This window comes from Mustelus asterias, chromosome 28, assembly GCF_964213995.1.
Source record: "Mustelus asterias chromosome 28, sMusAst1.hap1.1, whole genome shotgun sequence".
In the NCBI taxonomy this organism is placed as follows: Eukaryota; Metazoa; Chordata; class Chondrichthyes; order Carcharhiniformes; family Triakidae; genus Mustelus; species Mustelus asterias.
The window spans coordinates 9,827,531-9,839,892 of record NC_135828.1 but is presented as its reverse complement, the minus strand read 5'-3'; the positions used below and the strand labels follow the sequence as shown (position 1 = coordinate 9,839,892).

General features: G+C 46.9%; 1 protein-coding gene across 6 annotated transcripts in view; it reads left to right on the top strand.

Moving 5' to 3' along the window:
• Window positions 1–12,362, top strand: part of LOC144480213 (calcium/calmodulin-dependent protein kinase type II subunit gamma-like) — a 463,856-nt gene that overhangs the window by 382,705 nt on the left and 68,789 nt on the right. For all 6 annotated transcript variants that reach the window (XM_078199435.1, XM_078199441.1, XM_078199439.1 and 3 more), the window contains 2 exons: window positions 4,402–4,470; window positions 8,461–8,505. In XM_078199435.1, coding sequence (XP_078055561.1) covers window positions 4,402–4,470; window positions 8,461–8,505 — 114 coding nt within the window. The remainder of the gene's footprint in view (window positions 1–4,401; window positions 4,471–8,460; window positions 8,506–12,362) is intronic.

Here is a 12,362-nt window from a genome sequence, read left to right as displayed (position 1 = left end):
AATGAAACATGGGCCTGAATTTTTAGGATGAGCCTTAGTCATCTTAAGAGTCGGCAGGGACCATCGCCCTGCCAACTCCAGCTGCCCTGCAACCACTCTGTCCTAATGAGTGTTGATTGGCAGTGGGTGGGACTCTCGCCCCCTCACTCAGGACTATGAGCCACCTTGGCAAGCTGCCAGCCAATCAAATTGGTTCTCCAGTCCCTGTGGCAACAGCGTTGCAGTGGCTGGAAGAGGAATGGTGGGGAGTTGGCCTGAGACTAAATCCAGGGAACTAGAGATCCAGGTAAGTGCCAGGCCTCCCGGTGTGGGAGGGTAGAGAAGGCCCGGGAGGTCACGAGTGGGGCGGGGGCAATCGGGTTCTCAGGCTGTGGGGGAGAGGGGGTTCCGGCGATCCCAGTCAGAAGGGGGATGCTAATGGAACCCACCCCCGTAATCTAACTTCCCTTATTTTTGGGTTTCCCCCATGGCATTTAAATCTGTCCGCCAGCCTCAAAGTTGAGGCTGAGTGGGAAGTGGTCATTCCTAAGGGCCTCAGCTGGGGCAAGAGCAGACTTCTTGTCTAAGAGCTTTGCCCACCTTAGTGTAACATCACTGCAAGGTCCCCTTCCACCATCATCCTCCTCACTTCCACCATCACCAGTCGTGTGACAAACCTCCAGGACGGGGGAAGGAGTATAAATTTCTGGCCAAGGTGTTGACTTAACAGGAGTATTCTTAAAGAAAATTCAAAAAAACTCCTCCTTATTCCCAGCTTGTGGTTTCGGTACAGGATAGGAGAAAGTATTCAATGTCGCTCAGACCCTCTACTTAATCCTTCCTCAAAGTGCTGTTGATAAAGTCTCTCCCCGCTGAATGATTCTTTCATCTGCCTCTGACATCCTTGAATCCATCCGCGATTAAAGTTTGACGTGCAGATAAAGTATTTGATTCAAGGGAGCAGATACAGTCTGGAGATTGTCTAGCTTTAAGGAGCTCTTTCTCACATTAGGAGGTTCATGCTTCGCTTCCAAACAGAGCTGGAATCAAGCGTACTTTCAATCAAAGACATAACAATGGTCCCAATAGATATGCTGGGGCAGAGTAAAGTATTTAATGATGCGAGAAGGCTTCCCCAACAAATCTACTATGGGGCAGCACGGTGGCACAGTGGTCGGCACTGCTGCCTCACAGCGCCAGGGTCCCAGGTTCGATTCCCGGCTTGGGTCACTTGGGTCTGTGTGGAGTTTGCACGTTCTCCCCGTGTCTGTGTGGGTTTCCTCCGGGTGCTCCGGTTTCCTCCCACAGTCTGAAAGACATGCTGGTTAGGGTGCATTGGCCGGAACAGGCGCCGGACTGTGGCGACTAGGGGAATTTCACAGTGTCTTCATTGCTGTGTTAATGTAATCCTTACTTGTGACCAATAAATAAACTTTATGAACTTTACTAGACCAAGAATGAGATTCTCTGGCCTCCCCTCAGTGTTTTTCTCAGCAACGGGAGATAGCGTGCTGTTTGTTGGTGGGGGGGGAGGGGTGGGGGGGGGGGGAATCCTCTGGTCCTCCCATCTCTTGTCAATGGGACAGGGGGTGGCATGAACGGCCAGAGAATTTCTGAACAACTCCACTAAAACCGAGCTCTGAATTTTTGTTCCTCTCCGACGGGTAATTTGGGCCCCAATCCCCAAACTGAGATCAGCAGACTCGCTCTCGGCCATAGATAACAGACCAAAAGTGTTAAATTGTGGGGACAGGTTGCAAAGACCTTGGGCGGTGGGGGGAAGTGGGGGCGGGTTTGGATCCGACTGGCTCGTCACGCTGGTGGATCGGTGTGGGCGAGCTGGTAAGATTGCGAGCGTGGTGAAAAACCGGGTTCGTGTGCCCAGTTTCCCGCCTCTCGCCCTGATACCGGCACTGAGATACTGGCCCTGAATGAATTGCCGACGGAATCTGGGCGGGAGGCTGATTTTAATATTTAAATCTGAATTTAAATATTATTAGTGAGCCGGGGCAGCAATCGTCCGGGCTCACTTGCCTTCGTGGCCTCGCTGGTGTAGGTCCTCGCCGGCAAGGATCACGTATGGTCCCTAGCAATGGTTAATTTGTATCCCCACAGTGCAGAAAGAGGCCATTTGGCCCATCGAGCCTGCACTGACTCTCTGAAAGAGCATCTTAGCCAGGACCAACCCCGCACCCCCCCACCAACCTACTGCCGTAACCCTACGCATTCACTATGTCTGATCCACCTAACCTAATCCTCTTTGGACACTAAGGGGCAATTTAGCATGGCCCAATCCACTTGACCTGCACAACTTTGGAGTGTGGGAGGAAACCGGAGCACCCGGAGGAAACCCACGCAGACACTGGGAGAAGGTGCAAACTCCACACAGACAGTGACCCAAAATATCATTAATTTGTTATTAGAGTGCAAAGCAGTTTACAGCCAATTAAATACATTTGAAGTGAAGTGTCCTCATTGTTGTAGTGAAGGCAATGTGGCCACCACATTGTGCACAGTAAGCATCAACCTGATAATAACCAGATAATCTTCTCTGGTAGTTTGGGTTGCAGGATTAATATTGGCCAGGGGACCAGATAAACTTCCCAATTCTTCCTCCGTGTGTTCTTTCTGTCCTCCTGGTTTAATGGCTCCTTTGCAGAGCGGCACTGTGCAGCATTGCCTCAGCACTCTGGGCTTGGAGTGAAACTCAAACCACCAAAATCTAACGAGAGTGATGCCAGCTTGAGCCGGGGCTGACTGATGAGTTTTAGCTCCTCGAGGAATCCAGGGATATGGGGAGTAGGATGAAGTTTGAGACAAGCTGTGATCATATTGGATGATAGAACATAGAAAAAATACAGCACAAACAGCCCCTTCGGCCCACAAGTTGCGCCGGTCATGTCCCTACCTACCTAGGCTTATGTATAGGCTTACCTATAACCCTCAATCCTATTAAGTCCCATGTACTCATCCAGAAGTCTCTTAAAAGACTGATGGAGTGGACTCAATGGGCCGAATGTCTATTCCTGTTCCTAACTCTTGTGAAAGTTACCTCGATTATATCAGTGCAACAGATGTGCCCTTTGCTCCAACGCGGCAGCGTATAGCTGCCAATTAATACCCTAAAGGGTTAAACCTTAGCTCTCCGCATTGAACTCATTTGTGAACCTTCTCCCTTAAGCAAGCAATATTTTCTGTCTGTTCAGTTAAAAAGTCAGGAATGGAATTAATAGGGAATAGGTTGTCCATCTTCAAAACCCAAGTAAGACTTGTACTTAGGTAGAATGTTCATCCATTCACAGATTGCCTTGTGACCTGTGCACTAGTAGTGATTGGTAATGGTAGGGAGGGCGCTGGAGCTGTCTCTCGTGTGGCTACAGGCGTGGCGTGTAAGAGAGGTTGAGCACCTTTGTATTAAACTGTTAAAGTTGTCGCGTGTGTCACCATTTCTGTACAAGTACACAACAACACAAGCAATACAAAGAAAGAAGCTGTGTTACACATACAGCGTTCTTCACAAATCCCCGGGACATGTCAAAGCATTCAGGCAGGCGTGTGATTATCATGGATGCCACGGTGGCGCAGTGGTTAGCACCGCTGCCTCATAGCTCCAGGGACCCGGGTTCGATTTCCGGCTCGGGTCACTGCCTGTGTGGTGTTTTGCAGGTTCTCCCCGTGTCTGTGTGGGTTTCGTCCAGGTGCTCCGACAGTCCAAAGACGTGCTGGTTAGGTGCATTGGCCATGCGAAGTTGCCCCTTCGTGTCCTGGGATGCGTAGGTTGGAGGGATTAGAGGGGTAAATATGTGGGATTACGAGGATAGGGCTTGGGTGGGATTGTTGTCGGTATAGACTCGATGGGCCGAAAGGCCTTCTTCTGCACTGTATGGTTTCTACCATTGTAATGTACAAATGTGATGCAGCAAATTTTGGAACATGAGAAGTCTGAGACGCGTGGCCTGGTAAGTCTAAGGCAGAAGTGTTGGAACGAAATCAGTTATGTAAAATCCGTGTTTCAATACAAAGATGGAATGAACTGCGCGGCATGACGCTGGGGAATTAACACTTTTGCTCCGGCTGATTTCAGCCTTTGATGTACTACAACCCTTGACATGCAGCTGTGCAACTCTCCACGGTTCAGGCTTTGGTTGGTATTAATCTTGGATGAATGGCTGGTAAAAATAGTCGCTGACCTTCCAACAAAAAGACAAACCCTTCGTTCTTATTATCCTGCCCCCTCAACCCACCCCCTAACCGACCGCAACCCCAAACTCGAAGGCAGCCAAGTGCAGCTGAATCAGGACCTGAAGGCATTCAGGACATTGCGGTATCTGCATGTTCTACATTGGTTGGTGTTAACAGTTTCTTCTTTGGTTTTCCAATTTCTTTGTGAAAAGCTAAACCATCCTTTTGTTTCCCGTACAGCCACAGACAAACAACAGCAAAAACAACATAGTCAGTGCCCCGAAGGAACCCTCTACAGCAACCACAATGGTACCTGCTGACTTCTTTTCATTACCTTGGCGTTGTAACTCTGCTTTGGTGCCGTCAAGATGTGTGTCTTGTGTTTATCTTTCCAGGGACAGTCCGGTTGGCCTGTCATTTTTTTATTTTCCATCTTTTTTTCTGGTTGTGTAATGATGGGTTAGACATTCCACCTTTCTTTTACGTGCCTGCCAGAAAATGACTGGTCGGCAATGTTCACCCGAGATCCGGAGCACATTCCCGCTCCACTGTTTTAAGACAAAAGGGTGGGATTTTCTTGCCTTGCTGGAAAATCCCGCCCGAGGTCAACGGATCTCTGCATGCTCCGTGTCCCGCCCGCTACGATTCCCCGTGGCGGGCGGGACGGGAAAATTCCACCCATTTTCACAAAAATGCTGCTGGAAATCTGAGATCCAAGACCGAAAGTGCTGGAAATGCTCAGCACATCTGGCGGCATCTGGTGAAAGAGGAGAGGAGTTAATGTTTCAGGTCAATGACCTACCGTCGGGACGCGAAGACGTTTGGGATCGAGAGCTTTTAAGGAAACACAGACCCAGGGATGTGGGGGTCTAGAAAGGAATAAAAGGGGGTTCAATGACTGGTGGTGCAAGGCAAAAAGATGAGAATGAGACAAATAACGGAAGGATGGGCCCAGAGGAGGCATAAGTTGTTTAAGAGAATAGTGAGGAGGGCAACATGGAAAATCTGGCAAAGCAGAGAGGGTTGGTTTGATCGGGGAATGCGGCCAAAGGAAGTCAGGTCAACCCCATGGGTGCGGCCTACCCTCGTGTATCGCTTAGGGATCCCCATCCTGAACAGCAGCCCACACCTCTTCATTCCCAGCGGTCTCCCATTACCAGAAAACAGGGGCAATGGAAAGTTGGTCAGACTGTATCTGGTGATGGTTAACCCTTCCATTAAAGTCAGACAGAGGAATGTGATACAGTTGTGTGAAGTACTTATACACCAAGAGCAGGGATAGTAAGATCCAGCCAAATCTTTCCACAGAGGAGAATGTTGAAAGGAAGGTAGTCGGAAACATTTTCAACCCTGCGTTGTTTACTCTCCAAGTACAATAAAAGTTCATACAGGTACAAGCAGATAAAAAGACAACACCCCAACATGTTTTGACTATGTTGGCCATTTAGAGACAAGCATGGGAAGTAACCTTATAATTATAGAATCATAGAATCTTACAGTACAGGCCATTCAGCCCATCGAGTCTGCACCGACCACAATCCCACCCAGGCCCTATCCCCATAACCCCATGCATTTACCCTAGCTAGTCCCCCTGACACTAAGGGTCAATTTAGCACGGCCAATCCACCTAACCCGCACATCTTTGGACTGTGGGAGGAAACCGGAACACCCGGAGGAAACCCTCGCAGACACGAGGAGAATGTGCAAACTCCACACAGTATATAATCTAGGGAATACCCTAGTGATCACTTAACGCACTAGTATGAAGTACTTCTGTCCACTAGAGTAAGAGATTCTAATCCATTTAAAATAAATGTCTCCATCAAAATAATAGGCAGAAGGTTTTCATAAGCATGCTCTTTGTAATTTTTTTGGCCTTTTTTTTATTGGTACAGTATAGCTGCAATCTTCTTGAAGCAAATATAATCCAAATGCGATGCGTTTCCACTCTGCGAAAGGCATTTTGTTATTTTCTTTACTCGATGGGAAGAGCATAACGTATTATTTTTTAAAACCCTAAACTAAGTTGGAATGGAACAGAAGTCAGTCAGCACTTGAAATGAATAGTTCATGAATGAGCAATTCAACAGGAAGCAATCTAAACATTAATGTACCGTTCTCTTTTAGATGCCAGTTTCTCTACTGAGCATTCCTATCATTCCTTGGTTTTATTTCAGATTTGCAGAACTCATGGGGTTTTGTTTTCCTTCTAGAATTTAACCTCAATCTGCCTTCAAGGAACAAGGAGAAGTACAGTACAGGAACAGGCCCTTCGGCCCTCCAAGCCTGTGCCAATCATGATGCCCTAACTAAACTTAAAAAAAACCTTCTGCCCTTACTGGGTCCGTATCCCTCTATCCCCTTCCTATTCATGTACCCGTCCAGATGCCTCTTAAATGTTGCTAATGTCTCTGCTTCCACCACCTCCTCTGGCAGCGCGTTCCAGGCACCCACCACTCTCTGCATGAAAAACCTTCCCCCGCACATCTCCCTTAAACTTTCCCCCCTCTCACCTTGAACTTGTGCACCCTTGAATTGACACTTCCACCCTGGGGAGAAGCTGACTATCCTGACTATCTGACTATCCATCCCGTCTATGCCTCTCAATTTTGTAGACCTCGATCAGGTCTCCCCCTCAGCCTCCGTCATGGAGCATCTTCAGATAACAAGGAGGGATGCTGTTTAATTTGGTTATTATTCCCATATCTTCCAACCGGGCCGGTGGCAATTGCCAAGAGTCTATGGATCTACAGTAAATGCAAGCAGGCTTTTTCCGCTGAGGCGAGGGGAGAAAAAAACCAGAGGGCATGGGTTAAGGGTGAAAGGAGAAAAGTTTAAAGGGAATATTAGGGGGGGCTTCTTCACGCAGAGAGTGGTGGGAGTGTGGAATGAGCTGCCGGATAAAGTGGTAAATGCGGGGTCACTTTTAACATTTAAGAAAAACTTGGACGGGTTCATGGATGAGAGGGGTGTGGAGGGATATGGTCCAAGTGCAGGTCAGTGGGACTAGGCATAAAATGGTTCGGCACAGACAAGAAGGGCCAAAAGGCCTGTTTCTGAGCTGTAATTTTCTATGGTTCTATGGATCCAGAGCAGATATGGGCACCTCTGCTGAGTGGTCACCTCGGCCATCACTGTTCTGGGATTTCATAGTTGTGTAGGGTTAGTGATCTGTAGCTGAAGGATGGAAGGATTAGCAGTGAACTTCTCAAGCCAGTCGCCCAGTGCCTAGCTCAGTGGTGGGCAACCTGCAGGCTGGGGGCCACATGCGGCCCATCTGAGTTCTGAGTGTGGCCACGAGACAGTTTGTTAACCGTTGCCCGAATACAGGGTTGGCACTTTCTGCTGATTTCCGTCCGTGTAGTTTTTTTTTCCTATCAGTGACTGAAGTGATTCGCACGTAAAGAAAGGGCGAGTAAAGTGAGGTGGGTGCTGATTGCTCACAACACTGACTGTGAGAGCCGTGCGCTCCCTCTGGGTCCAAAGTATAAATATTTATTTTGCTTTTACCATAGAATAGAAAGAATAGATCATAGAATCCCTACAGTACAGAACAAGGCCATTCAGCCCATTGAGTCTGTACCGACCACAATCCCACCCAGGTCCTATTCCCGTAATCCCACACATTTACCCTAGCTAGTCTCCCTGACACTAAGGGGCAATTCAGCATGGCCAATCAACCTAACCCGCACATCTTTGGAGTGTGAGAGGAAACCGGAGCACCCGGAGGAAACCCACACAGACACAGGGAGAATGTGCAAACTCCGCACAGATGGTGACCCAAGCTGGGAATCGAACCCGGGTCCCTGGCGTTGCGAGGCAGCAGTGCTAACCACTGTGCCACCCACTTGAAGTTGATGAGAATTCTGCTAATATAAAAATGATGAAGCATTTTCTATAATTCGTTCCAAAATATTTGGCGTGTATTAAATGTATTTAATCCTATTCACGGGGTCAAGGTTAGTGAACAAGCCTGATTTCAATCTTGTGGTCCATTGAGATGAAGGAGGGCCACTCATGCTGCCCACTCACTAGCCGAGGTTGCCCATCACTGGCCTAGAGATTGAAGGTTCAATGTTTCTAGGGAGATTGTTACATCGTTAATACTAATTTTGCCATTTTGATGCTTCTTTTCCTGCACACTAGCATTACTGTAAAAAGGGATCGATTAATGCGTATTAAAGCTTATCTGTTGTAGTTTTATTCCTGTCATTAAAAAACTAAGGCAGATGTCACTGAACGTTGGACTGAAGGATTTATCCATTAAATCTCCTTTTTTTTGCTGTCTTATCTACTCAGGAACCACAGACAACAGTAGTCCATAATCCCACAGATGGCATTAAGGTACCAGTTTGAAATCAGTTGTTCATGAAAACTGTTCACATGTTTGAAATTCCTGGAATGTGTTTGTGTTTACAGGCCTTGCCGTTTCTTGTTGAAATTGGAACAGTATCTGTGACGGGTTTTTAAGGGGTCTAACTTCAAAAAGCAGGTTTCAGAGATGCCACCTTCCTCACCCTGTGTAAAATGGACAGATTTACCTCCACTGCACCTTCACTTGCAACTTGACATTCCACGGCTTTACCGTCGCTGAATCCCCACCCCCAACACTGTCACCATCCTAGGAGTTACCATTGACCAGAAACTGAACTGGAGCAATGATATAAATGTGACTACAAGAGCAGGTCAGAGACTGGGAATCCTGCGGTGAGTAACTCACCTACTGACTCCCCAGTGCCTGTCCACTGTCTACAAGGCACAAGTCAGGAGTGTGATGGAATACACTCCCCTTCCCTGCCTGAGTGCAGCTCCAACAACACTCAAGAGGCTTAACACCATCCAGGACAAAGCAACCCATTTGATTGGCACCCCATCCACAAATATTCCCTCGGTCTACCATCGACACACAGTAGCATTAACATGTGTGCCATCTGCAGGTCTCCTCCGGGTGCTCCGGTTTCCTCCCACACTCCAAAGTTGTACAGATCAAGTGGATTGGCCATGCTAAGTTGCCTCTTACTGTCCAAAGAGGTCGATCGGACATAGTAAATGCACAGGGTCATTGCAATAGGTTGGGGAGGTGGGTGCTCCTGGCTAAGATGCTCTTTCAGAGAGTCGGTGCAGACTCAATGGGCCGAATGGCCTCTTTCTGCACTGTAGGTATTCTATAGTTCTATTCTATGGTTCTAAAAGCAACATTGTTTTTTGAAAAGTTTAGTGTAACTAAAGGTTCTGTCCTGGCTTGAACTATTACGATAAGAAGTTTAACAACACCAGGTTAAAGTCCAACAGGTTTATTTGGTAGCAAATGCCACTGCAAATGCTACCAAATAAACCTGTTGGACTTTAACCTGGTGTTGTTAAACTCCTTACTGTGTTTACCCCAGTCCAACGCCAACATCTCCACATCTTGAACTATTATGCCCAATTCTAGACATCAAACTTCAGGAAGGATGTCAAGGCCTGAGAGAGCGTACAGAGGAGATTTACTAGACTGGTACCAGGGAGTATGTGGACCTGTTGGAGAAGCTGGAATTGTTATCTGGGTCAAGAAGGTCAAGAAGTGGTTGGCACTGCTGCCTCTCAGTGCCAGGGACCTGGGTTCAATTCCGGCCTTGGGTCACTGAGTGCCAGTAGTATGGCACTCAGTGACTCTAGTATGCCTCGATTTGCTAACTATTTTTAAAGAGGGGTTTAAATGTGTATGGAGTTTGCACATTCTCCCCGTCTCGGCGTGGGTTTCCTACGGGTACTCCGGTTTCCTCCCACATTCTGAAAGACGTGCTGGTTAGGTGCATTGACCCGAACAGGCGCCAGAGTGTGGCGACTAGGGGAAATTTCACAGTGGCTTCATTGCAGTGTTAATGTAAGCCTTGTGATGAATAAATAAACTTTAACTTTAACTTTTTACTTTTGAAAGTGTAAGGGTGCCAGATCAGAAACCCCAGACTATTAAGCCAGACAATTTTTCTATTTTGGTGTAAATGTGAGGAAAAGATGCTTTGACCCAGGGGTGATTCCACGAACAAATTAGGGATCTTTTTATCAAAACAAGCTTTATTCATAACACAGTTTAAGTATAACTCTAACAAGATAAAACAGTTTAACTCTTGACCATTGAAAAATATTTAAACATGCAAAGAAACAAACTCTTAACTTCTAACTTATTGCTATTCAGTTCCAATTAATCAGAATTTCTCTTACACATTTAAACCCCTCTTTAAAAATAGTTAGCAAATCTAGGCATACTCGGGTTAACTGCTTTGGAGCTTTCAATTGGGTCTTTTCAGAGAAAGAGAGAGAGCCTCCAAGCTTCTGTCTTTCACCAGCTCCAGGCAGCAACTGCTCTTTTTTAAAAAATGAAAATGAAACGGCTTTTCTGCTACAAGCCAAACTCCTCCCATTTATAGTATCACATGATTCTATACTTGTATGCATAACTCACCTTTTAATTTAATTGAAAACACCCAATTAAACCTTCTGCTAAATGAACACTTACATGACTAAAATGGGTAATTATCCTGCTTTCTCAGCATCTGCTGCATTCCCACCAGATAAACCGATTGCTTTTAACAAAACACTGCCTTTTATAGCAGTCCCCACTTAAACATAGAATATTAATAGCACAGTATCGTCACAAAAGGAAATTGAATGGGCAGTTGAAGGGGAAAATTTTGCAAGGTCATGGAAAAGGAGCAGAGAGCTGGGATAGATAACTGGATATCAGAAAGAGCCTGGCACAGGCATGATGGGCCAAGTGGCCTCCTCCTGTGCTACATGAATGAATGCAATGCTTCAATTGTACCGTTATCTAGGATTAATGATGAATGCCTTAAGTGCTGAGGCCAGATTGATGGCACCAGGCCGTTTTATCTAATGTTGTTTAGTCAGCACCTTGACCACCCTCAATGATAATCCTAAATTTAGTGGCAAGCATGGGTTACAGAGTGAAAGCTCAGTATTGCAGATATAACACTCAGTGCCAGTAGCAGTGGTGAATCAATGGAATTGAAGTTGGTAAAGCATCTATTTTACTCGAAGAGTTTCAATCTGGCATCATGGTTAAATACAGTAAAATCCCAATTGAGGCAGATCCAAGGGAATCTGTCTCCAGGTTAGTGTTAAGTGGAGCTTTGTGATCTCCAAGGAGGCCCTACTCCCACTCAAATCCATCCCTCCAACTGGACATGCCTACAAACACAGCCTCTGTCAAAAACGACAGATTCAGATGCTGAATGAAGACAGAGTTAAGCAGGGAATGTGTGAGAAAGCCTTTATTCAACTTGTCTGCACCTTACAATAGCTTGACCTTGCAAAGAAGTTGGGAGTTTTGCATTGAAACATGCCGAGAGTTCACTTTGGAAAAGCTCCATGGTCACTTTCTGCTCAGCGTTCTGACTTTGGACACTGTCCACTTTTTCATTAATGCAGTCAAAATATTTCTGTTGCCAGTGTGAGATTCTGAAGCATCTCCATGGCCTTTGCAGTATTACCTGGGGAAACAGGGCAGGCAAGTGGGCAGGTGTTCCTTCGACTCGTCCAGTCACTGGCCTCCTCCGGCTCCTCAGTTAAAGAATGTGCTTCATCTACGATGGCATTGTCTGCCATTCCCATCATGCAGCATACAGTATCGTCCATGTCCCTGTAAGGGTTGGCTCTGCTGGATGGTCCATGCCAGTCTCCTGCAGGCGAGCGCAAAGTACCTCGCCATGGGGTTGCTTGGCCTCCTTGTTCTCGATGTCTGTTGCGGTCGTAACCTGTTTGAAGCCAGTGTGAAGGAAGCAGTTAGCAATTGTGGCTTCCATCACGGTCATCCTCACCTCCTTCAGCATGGTCTCTGTTGGATTATTGTTTTTTTTATTCATTTGTGGGACATGGGGCGTTGCTGTCTGGCCAGCATTTATTGCCCATCCCTAATTGCCCTTGAGAAGATGGTGGTGAGCTGCCTTCTTGAATCACTGCAGTTCACATTCTGTGGGTTGATCCACAATGCCATTAGGGAGGGAATTCCAGGATTTTGACCCAGTGACAGTGAAGGAACAGCCGATATATTTCCAAGTCAGGATGATGAGTGGCTTGCAGGGGAACTTGCAGGTGGCGGTGTTCCCCACGTATCTCATAGAAACCCTACAGTGCAGAAGGAGGCCATTCGGCCCATCGAGTCTGCACCGACCACAATCCCACCCAGGCCCTACCCCCAC